This window comes from Anarrhichthys ocellatus, unplaced genomic scaffold (genome assembly GCF_004355925.1).
Source record: "Anarrhichthys ocellatus isolate YVR2014 unplaced genomic scaffold, GSC_Weel_1.0 scaffold1, whole genome shotgun sequence".
NCBI lineage: Eukaryota > Metazoa > Chordata > Actinopteri > Perciformes > Anarhichadidae > Anarrhichthys > Anarrhichthys ocellatus.
Genome location: NW_022280031.1, coordinates 5,436,975 through 5,453,647, shown reverse-complemented (window position 1 = coordinate 5,453,647; position 16,673 = coordinate 5,436,975). Strand labels below are relative to the sequence as shown.

The window sequence follows — 16,673 nt, the reverse complement described above, 5'->3', positions numbered from 1 at the left end:
TATATATATATATATATGGTGTCAATACAAAATCCCCTGGACAGGGTGATCCTCTCATGCATTAACCTCTTACTTTGCCAGATTTATGTTTTCACAGTTGGAAAGCCTTTACTCTTTGTTTGTTTTCCAATGAGAAATTAAAAATGAAAGTGTGTATGTGTGCATATTTTTTTATTTTTATTTATGTGCATATTTACCGCTGCTCGGTATCTTGAGTCTGTTACCCGATTCATCGCGTGACCTTCTTTTCACTTCTGAAGCTCTTTCCTTCTTTTCTCTCTCTCTCTCTCTCTCTCTCTCTCTCTTTAAATACCTTGATTTTCTGTCTCTCTGCTCCTCTATTTTTCTCTTCCACTGAATATTTCAAGACACAAAAATGGCAACTCTGAACCTGGGGCACAACTGCAACAAAGAGCCGAACTCTTGAGTGCTTTTATAGCTGAAGGAAATGGTTTAGCCCTCTTCCATATTGCCATTCAGTTTATTTATTTGTCTTTTTGAGTTAGCAGAATCTACACCTATTCATGTTAAAGCATTTGTTCGATGTGCAGGACTGCGCCATATACATCTTTTTTGTAAATGTCCATTGTATGTCCTTGGGTTGAGATCTTCTCTCTTGACATGCTGCATCTCCTCTGCTCCTTCCCTTTCGCTCTCGGCATGAGGAGCTTCGTTTTGATTTACAATCCCATTATGTCTGCAATAGGCTTTCTGTGGAGCTCTTTAGAGCCGTCTGGCTGAGCTACTAAACCAGCTTTGAATTAAGCAGCTCTTGTGGGCGCTTCCCTAAAGATGCACAATAGCCTTTAACATACAAAGGAGAGCAAGGGGAAACAAAGTCAATCAACTGGGGAAAAAATGCAAAGAAAAATCAAAACTTGTTAAAAACTCTGATTCATATTTTGTGACACAAAGTGGAAGGATGTGTTGTCAACATCAGGAAATTCTCTTGAACTCTTTAAATCTGATTTGGACACGTGTCAATCCCTATTCCCCATAAGTGGCTGGAGCTCTGCTTTGAATTGCGATGACATTCTGTTCTTTTCCCTCTGCGTCCTCTTCTGTCCCCTTTGATCCTCAGTCCAACATTCCCAGTATCTGCCTCTGACCAGATGGTTTGAAATGAGAGTATTTACAAAGGTATTAGGGCTAAGCAACCCTGCCTTGTTCTCTTCGCTGCTAAGCACTGACACAAATTATGATGAAAGCTCAGAGCTTCAGTTAAAGGGTCAGTTCACCCAGATCACATGAAAAAGGTCATTGTACACTGGGAGCTGATCCTCGAGGGCCGCTCAAATTACTTCATTTCATACAGCATGAATGTGATGTCATGATATTTCAAATTCATTATTTGTAAATTGATGACTGACATTTGCATAAGTTTACAGAGTTTTACATCCATTTCTAGACTTAATATGAGGCTTCAGCAGTCTGAGTTAGACAAATCAAGTTGGTATTGTCCGGAGTTGCAGCTTTTTGAGTACAGACTTCCCTCTTTGTGTTTCCCCTGGACAATGTTTACTTGCTGTAGAGAGGAATCTCCTTCTAAAAAGACTAACAAGACACACTCTTGGTTTGACTACCTCGGGCGGCTAAAGCCTCATAGCGAGAGCTGACCTTTATTCTATTGTATAAAGAATGAGGACTGACCATTGTCCACCATTGTTTACAGTGGAATCACATTAGGAGACTCTTCAGGGCCAGTACGGATGAACATTTAAATTAGCCAATAACTTGCAATGTTCATATGGGCGTATATTATTTTAAAATTGATTTAAAAAAAATAAAGTGAACTTGACCTTAAAGTTGAGTAAATATGTTTCATTGTTAAGTTCAAGCCACCAATTATGACAACCTCCCTGTTCCTTTGTGCTCAGATTATGAATTTTAAAGGAAACAGAACAAAAAAAAAATATATATTAGTGATTTGTACTTCTCTCTACCCCCTCATTTCCTGTTTCCTCTCTACTATCGACTTGTGATGAAAGTATAAAATACCCCAAAACAACTTAAGAATAACAACCAAAGACCCTGAATAAATTAGAAGACAATCAAACAAATGCCTCCATACAGGAAGTTCCATCTGTTCCCTTAAGAAACAGGTGTCACTATAAATCAATACAAAGTTATTCAGAGTGATCAATGTTGAAACATCCTGATGGCAGTAGTGTCTTTTCAGGACAACACAGCCCCCATCCATGTGGCACCAGGGGTAACTGAATCATTTGATGAGTAAACTAATTTTTACATTGCATTGTCATTCAGATTCTTGCGCTTTTTGTAAAAGGTGTTTTTTTTAAACACCATCTTTTGTTAGTGCTAGATAATGTATTAGCACTGATGATTGTAGTGTTGTTAAATATCAACTTTGTCTCAAAATCCTTTAATGTTGTCATCAAATGAAAACATGCAACGGGGCAGTTCTTAGACAAACTCTATAATTAATATGTATTTATTTCTCCCAATCTATTTCCGTCAGTAAAAGAGCATGATAATTACAGCTTTTATATTAAAACCCATCATTTTCTTTTCTATAAATATCTGTGTTGTCAAAATACTAGAATTTCTAACTTTGATACAATACCTTAAAAATATCCATATTTGACAGCATTTTTGATTCCTTGGAGAAAAATTGACAATATTGAGAGCATGAAGTTTGAGATAAATATAACGAGGCTATCATGTGACAACGACGACTTGTCTTGACTAGCAGCAGAGAATAGCAGAGTGGGTACTGCAGCGGTGTGTGTGTGTGTGTGTGTGTGTCAACTCACTGTTGGAGAGAATAGAGAAATAGAATGTGCAGCTGGTACCGGTGTATCGAAAATAAGTATTGAATCCGTTTTAAATTAATAATTAAACAAGCTGAATCCATATTCTTGACAACAGTAGCAGGAGTGTTTAATTAGAGCTCTAAAGTGGATGACTGCTCACTCGGGTCATCATCCTACATCCCAGAAATTAGTTCAGTAACTAAAGCAGTCAGGCTGAGTAGCTTTGGAGTCCATGCCTGTTTGGACTTAGTCATTAGTGCATGTGCTGCTGAAGCAGTGACGGCAGCTCTTCCAGAGAGCTGAGCCGATGCTCTTGAGGAACGTCAGGTTGGCTGTGCTTGTCGTGTCTGTCTAAAAGGAACCCGTGGATGCCCACAGACCTAGAGGCGAGGTAATCGTTCATATAGTGGTCCCCAATATGAGCTACATTAGCAGCTAATACTCCACATCTCTGCAGTGCCTGATCGAAGATGGCTGGACTCGGCTTTGCTATACCTGCTTCCTCTGATGTAATCAAAAAGCTGAAGTGAGACAGCAGGCCACAAATGCGTAAAATCTCTTCTAGGCGGCTGTCAAAGTTGGATACCACACCCAGCTCCAGTCCTAGAGAAGAGCATCTCTCCAGGGTCTTCTGTGAGTCTGGAAATACCTAAAACAAAGCAACAATACACAATTGTAAGTTGACATTTTCTGTGCTTCTTCATTCACGACTGTAAACATTAATATAAAAAGCAAACAGTAGTAATGCACAAAAAATGCTCTACAAAAAGACAGTTTTAAACACAACCAAAGAATCGTTTGACGATGACTGTAATTGTAAATAAATTATTCATTCATTATTATTTATTTTATGTGTATGCCACATGTCATCTGCAATTTACCTCCCAGTTCTCTGCATTGCAGAAGTTATGATAAAGGTTGTGAGCCATTGTATTTAGCAGGGCTGGGTCCTGTACCCTGCACTGGCAGAAAGTGTCCCGCACCACCCTCATCCACCAGGACCGTCCATCCAGGCCCTGAGCGATGCCATAGTTTGGGTATCTGCTGGAATGATGTCGATATGCCTGGCGGAAAGCAGCTTCAACCTCCACAGGACTGAGGTTCAAGCCCACTCGTTCAGCCTCCTTGCAATACTGCTCTCCCACAGATGCACGCACCTTCAGCAGGGTGTCTTTCACATCCCATAACACCCAGCGCAGAGGAGCTCGCATTACACCTAGAGAGGTAACACCACAGACATAAGACAGAGGAGTGTCAAAGCAAAAAGATTCTTCAAATCAAATGATTCCTCCCCAGGTTGTTTCTATGTAAATGACTCAACTTGCTAGTGTTAATCAAATTCTACACAGTGAAGTAAAATTATCCCAATGTAAGGCAATATAAAAAGTATTGTACAAAAGGCCTTTTTCAGACATTTTGACATTTTAGCACAGGTGTTACTACATTAAGTACCAATAAAAATGATAAGTGTAAATTGTCCTGCCACAAAGGGTGATATATAATCAGGTAGCTTAAATAGATACTGAACACTTAAACATTTTAGAACTGTAAGCTTAACTATATGACTGTACTGTGATGAAACATCAATGCTGGTGTTAATATTGACATTTCTAGCCAAATTGAGAGGATAAATCGTCATTTCATGGGTTGAAAATGGCTCAACACGCCATCTGCTGTTTTAAACTAACCCTGAACATTGCAAGGCCAATGCTGACAGAGTTGGGACTTATCTATGTTATGAAATGTATGTAAAAAAAGAATGCTAACATCCTCTAATAAAGAGGCCAGGAGATGTCACTGAGCAACCCCGGCCTCAGACATCCACACCCCCTTCTTAGCCCTTTGACCATTCTTTATTGTTTCCATTTATCAGTGGGTAGTGGGTCAGACTCAGACCTGGAGTTCCACATTAATGGAAAACACCTGCGTGCATGGACCATGAATGTTTAGTGTCCTAGTAATATCAGCATTGACGATACCAGCACCCTGAAAACGAAGCAACTACATGTAATTCAGCCACCATTAATTATGAACCAGACAACCCTGTGTTATGTTAGCGTTAGCGTTACACATTATCACAGAAGGTTAATGTTAAATCCCTGCTGACGCTCATTATGACACACACACACGTAAAACGTTACGCCACCTAACTACATGCTGTTGGGTACAAGTTCTGACCAGAATAACAAATATCATACCTGGCTAACGTTACGTAAAATGTCCTTGTACTAGCTGTGTTATTACATTTACGTTTAACAACGTTACGTTTTCCATATTAGCTACTTGTCAGCCTTTGTTTGCACAGAAAGCTAACATTACTCAAGCAAACACACTACAGAGGTTTTAAAGTTTAGCACGTAAAGTTACCGAAGTCAAATCTTCAGAGCTGTCAGCGGCTGTGTTGTAAACAAGCGTCCTAGTCTTCTTCTTCGCTGGTTCTTTTAACGGCAGCTGTTACCATCGTCTGCAGTGGTGTGGAGTTTTAGCTCTTCTGAAGTCCACTCCCTGGTTTAATTCACCCTCCCCAAAATGTGTCAATTAACAAACCAATCCCATATTATCGCTAATTGTTATCCCAGTGTCTGCTTTAAATGTGGCTGGTTGAGTAGTAGTAGCATTGTATTTATACATCCAGTACAGCAGGCGGCGGTATGTTCAAAACAGTAGCTACCAAAAATGTCATCTACCAGAGATGTACGCATGCGCAAAGGTTACCACGCATGTAGTCAAGTGGAGCAAAAGCAACCGAAAACAAACTCCTACGCGTGCGAAGTATCAAGAGATGTCACCTAGCTAACCTTATATCGTTTCACTAGTTCAAGAAGAAGGAAAGACCTGATGTTACTGACGTAATGGCAACTCCAGCTCTTCGGATGTTTCGGAGGTTAGAGGGTCTGTTTTGTGTGTACAAACCCTCTGGTGTCCACTGGAAACTCGTTCGGGATACCATTGAGACAAATCTTCTTAAAGGTGAGCACAACATATCCTTAAAATCCTACCCTGCGGTCCATCAAACACTCGCAATTACATTTATTTGCCTCCTGTTAGGCATGATACCGTTAATGTGCAGATTAGCATTTGACAACCAGACACTCAGCATTCTCTTTAACCTTGGATTCCATGTAAATCACTGTATCCTTCCCTCTGTATGTGTCCTCTTACAGGTTTAGACGCTGCACCGTCCCAGCCACTTCCTCGGGAGGTCCGCTTCTTGGCGCACCCAGTCAGTGAGACTGAAGCACCCAAGGGACTCTCACTGTCTGCAGCCTCTGTGCCAGTACTGTCCAAGCATCCTCTGGGTATGTGTGTGTGTCAGCTTCTCCTGGGTCACCTGCTTACTGTCCACACACATCAGCACACAAGTCTTCTCATGTAATGCTGTCTGCCCTAAGGACTCAAATAATTAATATTTGTTGCTACAGTGCTTTAAAAAAAACAACAACTCTCATATACAACGTGTCCCATGTGTAGTTTATTGAATCACTCAAGTAATGTGATTTCAATTTGATGTTAGTAAAAATCATGACGTGGTTAATATCTTGTCTGGTGAGCCAACGTTCTGCCATTATTAAAATGCAGACATACAGGAATATATGCATAATTGATTGAATAAATCAATTCACTGCAAGGTCACCGTGCACCTGTTTCAGTAGCCAAAACCATGAACACCCCCTACTCATGAATTGAGAAAAAGAAATGTTCAACTGTTAACAATACTTTGTCAAGTATTTTGATCAAGGACATGAATGGTTTGTTTCTTCTCACGCATGTTGCAAAAATTAAATGTAGTTTTAACTTTTCCCAAACTACACTCGTTTGTTTTTTAATTGTAATGTTAATTGCACTTGTTGGACATGTCAAAATGGCTTCTCTGAAAAAAATATCAATTGAATTATTTTTTTTATTTTCCAGGACATATTAAGGTAAACCATGTATGAAGTCTATGCTGATGGCTCATTAGCGACTTCAGAAGTGCAGGTTGATATTAGCTGGAGTGACAGTCTGCACATTGACTGTATATAAGTGAATAAAATGTGTTTCCTCTCGTGTGTTTTAGTCACTGGACCTGAATTCCAGCATATTAGAGTTGGAGTAGGACATCGCCTGGATGCATTCTCTTCTGGTGTTCTGGGTATGATTTTACAGCTGAGTTTTTTTCAGACCACGTTGTATTTAAGTTACGAAGTCTTTCCGAATATTCACACCGGTTTTTAACTTTAGTTCTTGCTGTCGGGAACGGAAACAAGGCTCTGAATGATTTCTACAGAACACGAGTCACAAGGGTAATTTAAGATTTCTGCTGGTTTTACATCAGATACAATGAGGATACAATATACACATGTTTAATGCTGTTGTTGCAGGGTTACACTTTGGAGGGTGAATTTGGGACTGCAACAGATGATTTCTCTCACACAGGCAGAGTTGTGGAAAGATCCACTTACGGTATGATAGCTTACCTTTTTTTACCTGAATGTATTCAGTTTCAACAGTTGATTCTGTTCATGACACATAGTTTTAGATCATTACAATTTAGACAAAGTATTGTATCCAAAGCAACACAATGACGTTAGCTCACTACTGATATTCAATAATATGGTCTCATAGCCATTCGCTCTGTTATACTGTACCTGTAAATAATTGCATTAGAATTTGTTTTTGTTTTTTGTCAGTATCTATTTAGCATACTAGTATTTGTAAACATGCCTTTGCTACATTTACATCTTTAAAATGTAGGACACTTCATTTATTAATCACAAGCTAAACAAAGCTTAAGCTCACTTTATCAGTTAATGTTCCTTGTGCTGTTTCTCACCCTTAAATATCGTGTTCAATAGGTCACATCACACAGGATAAGATGGACAGAGTCTTAGCGATGCTGGAGGGAGCCAATCAAAAGGCCTTGTTAATGTAACTAAACCTAATATTTTTTTACATTTCCATAAACACAAAATGAATGAAAGATGTTTTGCTCTTAAGTTCCTTCTTATTAGACTGTTTCTCTCTGTGCTTTACTCTTGAATCAGACTCCATGCACATATGATCAGTCCACAAAGTTACTTTAGCACAGCCACAGTAAAGTGCCTAATTATTATTATTTGTACATGCAGTGTAGATGACTGTTTTTGTTTTTGTATAAAGGTATTCCAACGTGGACATGCGCTCACAGGAAGCCTATGAGATGGCTGTGCACGGTTTACTGGGTCCAGAGGGGAAATCGCAGCCTATTTTGACAGGCTTGCGTTGTGTTCACTTCCAGCCCCCCAACTTCACTTTAGGTAAATAATCTTCAATTGAACACACAGAAAACCTCATTTCATGATTTGAAATATGCAAATATTCAGGGATACCGACTGATATTTGTGTCTCTGTTCTTACAGAGGTGCAGTGTTTAAATGAAACTCAGAAATATTTGCGCAAAGTCGTGCATGAGATAGGACTCGAGCTGCGCAGCACAGCAGCGTGTAAAGGAGTTAGACGGACCAGAGACGGACCCTTCACCCTGCAGGATGCTCTGATCCATCACCACTGGACTGCTTCGGATGTTATACAGGCCATCAGACAATACCACTCTAAAAAAGATCAAAAATATTCTCACACACAGATCAAGGACCCAGCATTTCAATCAACAGAAGAGAGTACGACGACTCAATGCAATGAAACTAGCGAGGAAGCAGCAGTAGGCACAATTAAATAACTTGTTGCTGTGAGGAGCAGTTAATACAAGTCACAGAACTGCTCACTTCAGTTGGAAAAGAGATGTGAAAGAACACAGATCCTGGTTCCTGAAAGAGAAACGGTATTTGTTTTATATGCAGAGTCCTCTCCATCCACAAAGACACTTCCTGCATCTCATATATATTCCAAAGTGTTCACCTTTGTTATGCAGGTAAAATGTTATACGGTTGTGCATGTAATATTAACTTAATCCCAAAATCATATTATGACATTGTTTGTTTTTGATGAAATTAAAAAAGAATTTGACCAACATTCTTAAGAAATCTGTTTGTTTTTGCTGCAATTTGATAATTTTAATTTGTCAGTGTCTATAGACAAGATATTAAACTGTGAATTAGTACGAAGTGGCTTTTTGTATGACAAGTAAAGTTAAATCAACACTCTTGAAGGTCTGTAGATGACAGGATGCACATATTTTATCAGCAGAAAACAACCACAAGTCATTTACAACTTGCCATATCCTGTTTAACAACCTCATCTCTGCTGTGGTTGTTTCTCTTTCAAACAAAGTCAAATCAATAGATAACCAGCCAGCCAGCTTTACCACTGTTAACATCCACCATGCATTGCGTCTTTGAAACAACTCATTTCACATGTCTGTAGTTCCCCATCATTTTTAGGGGGTTTCCTGGAAAGAACTTGAAATGTGACACTAATTACGGGGAAAATGAGACATTCCTTGAAAACGGTAAAGATGAATTAAATATTCATAGTTATTGAAAACGCTTTTCTAAATACGTGTTCCTACATCGTACATAAAGCAACTTCATGTTGAACAAAGTGACAATGTTTACATGTTCCAGACTAAAACTGAATTATCTGAATAAATTAACAGCAACAAGATAAATTCTCCTGCTGGGTAAACCACTCATATTGGATTCGGTGTAAACGTCTTGTGTCCTCTGATGATGTTGGAAGATGCTCTCAACAATTCTGTTTCCCACAAAAGCTCCTCTGGGATGTTATGAGGTTATTGCAGTGGCGTCATTGTTGTCATGCTCTTCATACCATTGAATGACTTGTTCCCACAGGAACAATGTTGTCTTTGTCTGGAAACACTCAACTTTCACAAGGACACAAATGAACTATGTGAGCATGCAGTCGTCATTCTGGAGGTTTATTAAGCATGAGGCAAGACATTAGAACAATTTGATATAAGGCATTAAGTCACACAAGTTGCAGGCAAATACACAAACACGATATGTTAACTGATAGTTATTTTACTACCTCTCTCTTCAATTGTAGATGCATGAAACGTATTTATGATTATCTGACAACTGTGTGACAACTGCAATGATGCCATTCATTAAGAACAGATGCCGAACATACAAAATCAAAAGAAACTTAATGTAATTATTGAATAACACTGCACGAAACAGCTTCAACAATGAAAAGATGCTTTTGTTCGCAAGGTTATTGCACAAGATACTTCGAATCACGGAAATATTCTACAAAAAGTCATATTTATTATAAAAAGTATTCATTTTGGTAGATCCTTGATAAAGTCAATGTAGTACCACGTTTTGTAACTTCAAATTTGTAATTTGCCAGTTAAGATTCAGCAACAGCTAAATGTTGCATGCTACATACACATTTATAATATACAATTTTAAGTAAAACTATATAGACATGATAGAAGATATACTCAATAGCTGGATTCTCTTTGTTGAAATTTAGTTGTTTTTTTTTAAATATAAAGGACCTGAGAGACTTCTGAACAGAACATGTTTAAGTATTAAAAGTTAAGTTTCTCATTGAGATTAGTTAATTTATCTTTAAATGCAACTACCTCAGTCTGAACACGACTGCAAATACTGACTTAAAGCATTCATTTCAAATTGCAGAGAAATCAGTCTAACAAGATAAAACAGTGCAAAATGATAAAAAGAATACCATTATTCATTATGTAATAACTACTTGCTTGATCACTTACACCTGTTCACTGACCTGCCTCTAAAGTGAGCCTGCACCAGCTATACAGTATAGTATATACATGGAGGTATACAGTAAGTACACATCAAAGCATATCAAGCTCATCTGTAAATGCTCCATTTTGAGTATATTTTATGTCTTACTGGGAAAATGTGAGAGTAATAGCTTACTCTTACATTTTACTATAAATCAGTGGTTCTCAAACTTCAATAATGTACCCTCTTTGAAATATGTTTTACCCCCTGACCAGTGCAAAACATTTTGGGTGAAAAACAAGGGGGCAAAAGCGGTTTACATTTACATTTACATTGTTATTGAATTTATTGTAGTATAATTATTTGAGGAATATATATATATATCAACATTAGTAACTAACAATACAAAATATACATCCTACTTAGCCCTCCAGTACTCCAAAGCACCCATAGTGCACCATTTGAAAACACAGCTCTAAATCAATAATGTACTTGTAAGGCTTGGTAGAAATAACAAAACAGCATGTGTTGATTAAAAGATGGTTGTATTTCCACTTCAGAGAGTTTTCATCCTGTTCAGCAACATCTTGATGTTTTTCGTTGGGGCTCTTTGTGTAACACCATGGCATCATCTCTTGTGTCAACATTTTGACTCAACATCCTGGCAATAACCCAAGAACAACACGATCAGTTGCATGGATGGCAAGCAACGTTTCAGCACAACGAATATCAAAGAACATTAAGTCATACAGGCATGACAGATGGCACGAGACAAAGGAAACATTGTGTGTTACCTGGCCACAGTTTCCAAAGACTGAACCACATTTTCACCTGTGGCAGCGCTGCACTCCATGAATTCAAAGTTGTATTCCTGTGGAAATAAAATGTCCGTCTTTAGTGCGACTGTTTGATCAGAACTATGTATGTAAATTCTGAGCTAAGAGTGTGCAAGGAAGTAAGATCACAGATCCATACCTTTGCAAGGATTTCCGCCTCCTGAGTTTTAACCTGCCGCTCTGCACGATCACTCTTATTGCCAACAAGTAAAATGGTCACACTTTCTGCAGCCCCTTCCTGCAAAATTGTTTGGATATCAATTCAAACATCTCTCTGCGGACCAATCTGACTCTAGTCTGGCTTATACGTTTCAGACAACTAGGTCCGTTGTGCTATTGATCCTTATGAAGCTGTTATTTAGTTTGCTACCAAATAGTTCAGTGAAGACTGAAAATGATATCCATCACACATATCAATATTGGAATGCAATGTATGATTGATATTCAACATGTTTTACAATATATTGCTTGTAGTTACTGTAAATGAGTGCTACAGAGCACAGGTGCAACTTTACAGTTTATCTGACCTTGAATGAAACCTGTAACAAAAAACAACAACATTATAAACAAAACCAGTGACAACATACCTGAATACACTTTGCCCAGTAGCTGACTGCAGAAAAGCTCTGGGAGGAAGTGATGTCATACATCAAGAGAAATGCGTGGGCTTTGTGGAAAATCTGTCTTGTGATGCTGTGAAACCTTTGAAGGATAAGAAAGAATGTAATCTGATTACAGGTTGCCTTTTTTCTTTTTTTAATCAGCAGAGGCCACCAACGGTGAGAAACACTGGGCCCAAACAGCCCAAAGGTGTTTAGTTGTGTGTCTTCTGGACATCTTTCCTGGAGGGACACACTAATTGCACAATTGCCTCCACAATGTAACACACATAACATGTCGAGGGAATTTCACTCTACATACACCCGCGTTATAGGGCAACAAAGTTAGTGTCAAACTTTGCATTTTCAGACTAATATCTGCTTATGAAAAAATGAAATGATTGACTCTGGGTTAAGTTTACATAACAAAGATATGCGTGGACTCTGTGGACTCTATAGGGACATTAGCGAACTTCTGCATTCCCCAACAGCCTTTTCACTGTCAACATCTGGTGCGTTAATTCCAGCATACACAACATTGCTGGGGTGTGACAAAACCAGTTCTGAAACAGGTTACAAACTGGCCTGAGGGAGATTCGTGTGTTTGGAGCACATTGTCAGCACATGTTCTGGAAGGCCACTGCCAGTGCTAACTCATATGTACAGTATCTGTGCTCAGCTCGTTGCTGAGAACCCGGGATGCTGCCTTCAGATTGGGTGACAATGAGAAAACTTGTCCCAGACCACCAGAGAGGCAAAGTGCTTCTGTCCAAATGCTAAACAAATGACAACCGGCCTGTAGCAACAACACCAGTCATCATGAAGTGCTTCATTACGTTAGTCATGAGGCACACATTTATATTTCCGTCTTTAAAGGCAGCTTGCTCAACTGTAATCTACCTCAATAGGGACAGATTGAGGGACACCGAAACACTAAAATAGTTATTATTAATGCTGGATGTAGTTTGACCCGTTCTACACCTCTCTTATTTCCTATTGCAAAAATGTCTCATTTATTACAAAAAAGTGCTTCCACCTTTAGTTCATGTTTGATTCCAACAGCAATAAGTGGAAGAAGTGCCCCATTAATGCGCTGTAGAAGGATCCTTACCTTTCTTGACCCGCTGTATCCCACAACTCCAGCACCACAGGCTTTCCTTCCACTACCATGGTCCACATGCAGGAATCAAGTCCTACAAAATGCCTTTATGTAACATTATTCTGTATATTTCCCCACATTTGTGGGAATATGATAGGATAATGATCAGGATCTTACCAACAGAGGCGGGTAAATCTAAAGAAAACTTCCCACTTTGAGCTCTTTTCATGAAGGAGGTTTTGCCGACACTGCTGTCTCCAACCATCATCACATTATAAGCGTTTGATCTCAAATCTGCTCGACGTCCTGCAAACAAGAGCACCTTCTGGTCACACATTGTATTTCTATTTCTCCATTTAAACTTCCCTCTCTCATTATCTCTGACTGCTGTGTGTGAGTATGAATGTCCTGTTTACCCAGAGAAAACGTCTGTTGACTCTCTTGGCTTTGGATTTCAGCATAATGGTGTTGAACTGGAGACACTGGTTCAGGTGTCTTCTCACTGTTGAACAGACAACCAAACATAGTTCAAACAAAACACAGCACATACAGTGGCATGCTAAAAAAATGTCACATTCAGGTGTGTTTTTAATCGTCAGACATCTGTATCCTCCACCAAACCACATGTTATATTTGAAGTTGAGATAAAAAACAAAAACTACAAAAAAAGGAAAAATATTTAAGTGTCATCTTTATCAACTTAAATGAATAATCATATTAAAGAATGTTAGAATTATTATACTGATTTATCCAAAAAACATGAAGCGAACACACTTAAAAACAAGATTTTCAAAACACACCTCCCCCAGAAAAGGCCCACTTTAACAATTTAAAAGCCTACAAACACACATCTCTCTCGTCTCCTTACTCAGACCAGCAGTGAACTCCCTGTGATGTGCTAATCAGCCTGTTAGGAGGCTGGATTTCGAAACAAAAACTGATAAAATGAATTATGCTGTAATAATTTTTCCGACATTTGGCCCATGTTGATATGAATGAAGCATCTTATCTGATAGTAACCCAACAGCTAGCTAGCCGGACGAGGCTCGTTGTTTAGATCTCTGTTCCTCAGTGTCAGACTTACCTCACAGGCCTCGAGTGCTCTCCTTCCTTTGAGGCGCTGAGGTTGGATGATGGATTCTTGTGACTTTCATCAACCTGAACAGACAAAAACATCTCAAACATGAGGTGACAATAGGGGAGATTCTACTTCGATTTGCAGATTTCACCTTCAATCCATGACTTTTAGATTATCAGCATATTGTTTTCTCATTTATTTTCCAAATAATAAAATGTTAGTTTTCATTTGTTTTATGTTAAGTTCTGGACAGTCAACAATTGCTTATCCAAGAAATAATGCTCTTGCACACACAGAGTGAGGCGTTTGTTTTGTGAAGTTTTAGGAGGATATTATAAGATTTTCAGGAATTTGTAGGCTACTGTTTGTATAATGACTTCATGTTACAACCACTTAAATATGACATTTTATAGAAAGGAAAAGTAACCAGGCTTTTATTTTAATACGTGTACATAAAAAGGGTATTTTTTTATATACTATATATGTGCATTACTAGTAAAACATTTGGCCTTCTCTCTGTCATTAAAGTGAATAAAAACAAGCTGAATGCTTTCAACAAACACACCCCATATTAGATCAAGAAGCAAGATACATGTTTATGTTCTCCTTTTCAGCATGCGAAACATTTCGTGTGGGCCACATGTTCCTCATTTTGGTTCATTGAGTCATTTTGTTGTTCTTGCAACACGCAATTGACCGGTGTGCAAGAAGATTTTTGCAAATGGAAAGCACAGCACAACATTTACTTACTGTGTGAAAGAACAAATGTTCGTTTATAATCATTCACTTCAGGCTTAAGGCTCAAAATTATAAATATAAGAAAAAGCTGCACAATGTTTAGAAAGTTCACGAATAATTGGTCATAACTAATAAGCTAACTGCAGTCTGTTCATCAGTTTCAGTTCGCTGTGAAACAATCATAATGGAAGATTCCTACAAGAAACTATTGGATTGTAAAGGAAAAAGTACTCTTTGCTGCTTACCTTTGGTATTTGGTCCGGGCCCAAACATTCTTCTCTCAGCTCTTCAGTCTTGATGCCACTTTCTTCTCTGATACTTCTGACATCTCTCTCATTTCGTGCATCTGTTATTCTGTCCCCTCTGGCAGTTTGGTTTTCATAGTTTTGGTGTCCATGTGACTTCCGGTGAGATCCCATTTTTCTTCTTCTTCCACCAGATGCTGATTCTGATATTAAATCATGTTTGGGAGAAGTGGATGGTATTGCTGGGAGATAACTGGGAGTCAGTTGAGGCTCTGTTTCTAATAGTTGGCCTTGAGAAACAGGATTTTCTTCAAATGTCTGGTGGGCCAGAGGTTTGTGAGACTCACCAGTGTCGCTGTACTCCATTGTTTCAGTGCCACTCTCTTTGGGTTTCACGTGAAGTTGTAGCTCATCTCTTATGATGCTTGAGGAACTTTCAGTCTTTACATCTCTAACATTAGTTGCAGTCTCTGTTGCTTCATCATTCATGTCCTGCTTTTGATGCAAGTCTTCTTGTTTGGTTCCTGTTCCAAGATTCCTGCGGGTGGAGCCCATCTTTCTTCTCCTGCTGGTTGAATCTAAATGTGAACTTGCATTCTTCATCTCAAGATTTTTATTGTGAGCTCCTTCATTTGCATTGTCCAGCTCTTGTTTACTCGCAGATTGCTCAGGAGGGAGAGCCTTTGAATAATCTATGTTTGAAATCATGTTGCTCTGCAGGTCAGAGCTTTGTAGCTTTTGCCCCTTGCCGTCCACAGTGCTGGTTTCATTGGTTTCCTGTTGCACAAGACTTAGTGACGGTTTTGCATTTTCATTCTGTGATGCGTCCGCAGTTGCAATCATTGTTAACTCCTCCACTACTTCCATCTTGTCAAAAATTCTCATGTCAGCTTCTTTGTCACTTTCTTTTGTTTCTACTCTTGTTTCCTCTGGTTCTTTATGGAGTTGATTCCGGCGAGTAGAGCCCATCTTTCTCCTCTTCTGGTTGGACCTTCCTTGCAAATTATCAGTGTCATCTAAATTAGTTTTTTCTTGCATCCCTGGCTGGCTGGAAATTCCACTTTCCTCAGACACGTCTACAGCTGGCTCTGCTCGCAGGTTTTCATCCTTAAGGCCAATGTCAAATGTAGCCAAAGTATCAGTTCTGTTGTGTGGATCAGAAAACAGTTCAACATGCGTGATCTCCTTTGAAACATTAATTTCTTGGGCTTCGTGTTCTTTCTTCGTATGTTCTTCAAATTGTTCTCCATCTTCATCCTGTCCATAAACGTGTACATACATTGAACTCTCTGGTCCTGTTTTACAGTCTTTAATTGTGACATTTCCAACAGTTTCTGATGTATCATTTGTCTGTTGCATAGTACTTTCTTTGTCAACATCCTCAGTCTCTTTTATGGGGTGATTTTCCTCCTCAGTCACATTCTTATTTGATTTGACAGAGTCATCTTTGCCTGACCTTGAAGTAATATCTGTTGTCACAATTGTGTTGTTGCCCACCACATTCTGTGATAAAATTGTGTCATCCTCTGACATATTTTCTGTGTTTTCGTTGTCATTTACAGTTGATCTATTTTTTCTCATTCCCCCAGCGGATGTGGAGTCAGAGTCTTTGAAGTGCTGTCTTCCTTTGTTTCTACGACTAGACCCCAGTTTTCTTCTGT

General features: G+C 38.9%; 4 protein-coding genes across 5 annotated transcripts in view; 1 reads left to right on the top strand and 3 right to left on the bottom strand.

Annotated features, from left to right (window-relative positions):
- Positions 1–1,245: 1,245 nt before the first annotated feature.
- Positions 1,246–5,374, bottom strand: hdhd3 (haloacid dehalogenase-like hydrolase domain containing 3). Its single transcript, XM_031848373.1, has 3 exons — positions 5,142–5,374; positions 3,656–3,990; positions 1,246–3,423 (listed from the first exon to the last, which is right to left on the bottom strand). The coding sequence occupies exons 2-3, from the start codon at positions 3,983–3,985 to the stop codon at positions 3,028–3,030; spliced, it is 726 nt and encodes a 241-aa protein (XP_031704233.1). The 5' UTR covers positions 3,986–3,990; positions 5,142–5,374; the 3' UTR covers positions 1,246–3,027.
- A 105-nt stretch (positions 5,375–5,479) lies between these two features.
- On the top strand, positions 5,480–9,757 carry trub2 (TruB pseudouridine (psi) synthase family member 2). The gene is made up of 8 exons (XM_031843748.1): positions 5,480–5,744; positions 5,939–6,073; positions 6,832–6,906; positions 6,996–7,057; positions 7,136–7,217; positions 7,610–7,682; positions 7,914–8,050; positions 8,153–9,757. The coding sequence occupies exons 1-8, from the start codon at positions 5,627–5,629 to the stop codon at positions 8,467–8,469; spliced, it is 999 nt and encodes a 332-aa protein (XP_031699608.1). The 5' UTR covers positions 5,480–5,626; the 3' UTR covers positions 8,470–9,757.
- rab44 (RAB44, member RAS oncogene family) lies at positions 8,643–16,667 on the bottom strand. Of its 2 annotated transcripts, XM_031843733.1 has the most exons (9): positions 15,013–16,667; positions 14,036–14,109; positions 13,368–13,453; positions 13,129–13,257; positions 12,964–13,045; positions 11,841–11,955; positions 11,393–11,491; positions 11,212–11,288; positions 8,643–11,078 (listed from the first exon to the last, which is right to left on the bottom strand). In XM_031843733.1, exons 1-9 carry the CDS (start codon positions 16,591–16,593, stop codon positions 10,994–10,996), a joined length of 2,328 nt encoding a protein of 775 aa, XP_031699593.1. In that variant the 5' UTR covers positions 16,594–16,667; the 3' UTR covers positions 8,643–10,993. The 2 variants fall into 2 exon arrangements, 1 of the variants encoding a protein (XP_031699593.1); XR_004212664.1 differs by lacking the exon at positions 8,643–11,078 and having other exon boundaries at positions 11,393–11,481; positions 11,883–11,955.
- Positions 16,613–16,673, bottom strand: part of LOC116383452 (uncharacterized) — a 1,709-nt gene continuing 1,648 nt past the window's right edge. Inside the window, exon 3 of the mRNA XM_031847318.1 lies at positions 16,613–16,629. Within this exon, the coding sequence (XP_031703178.1) occupies positions 16,613–16,629 (17 nt within the window). The remainder of the gene's footprint in view (positions 16,630–16,673) is intronic.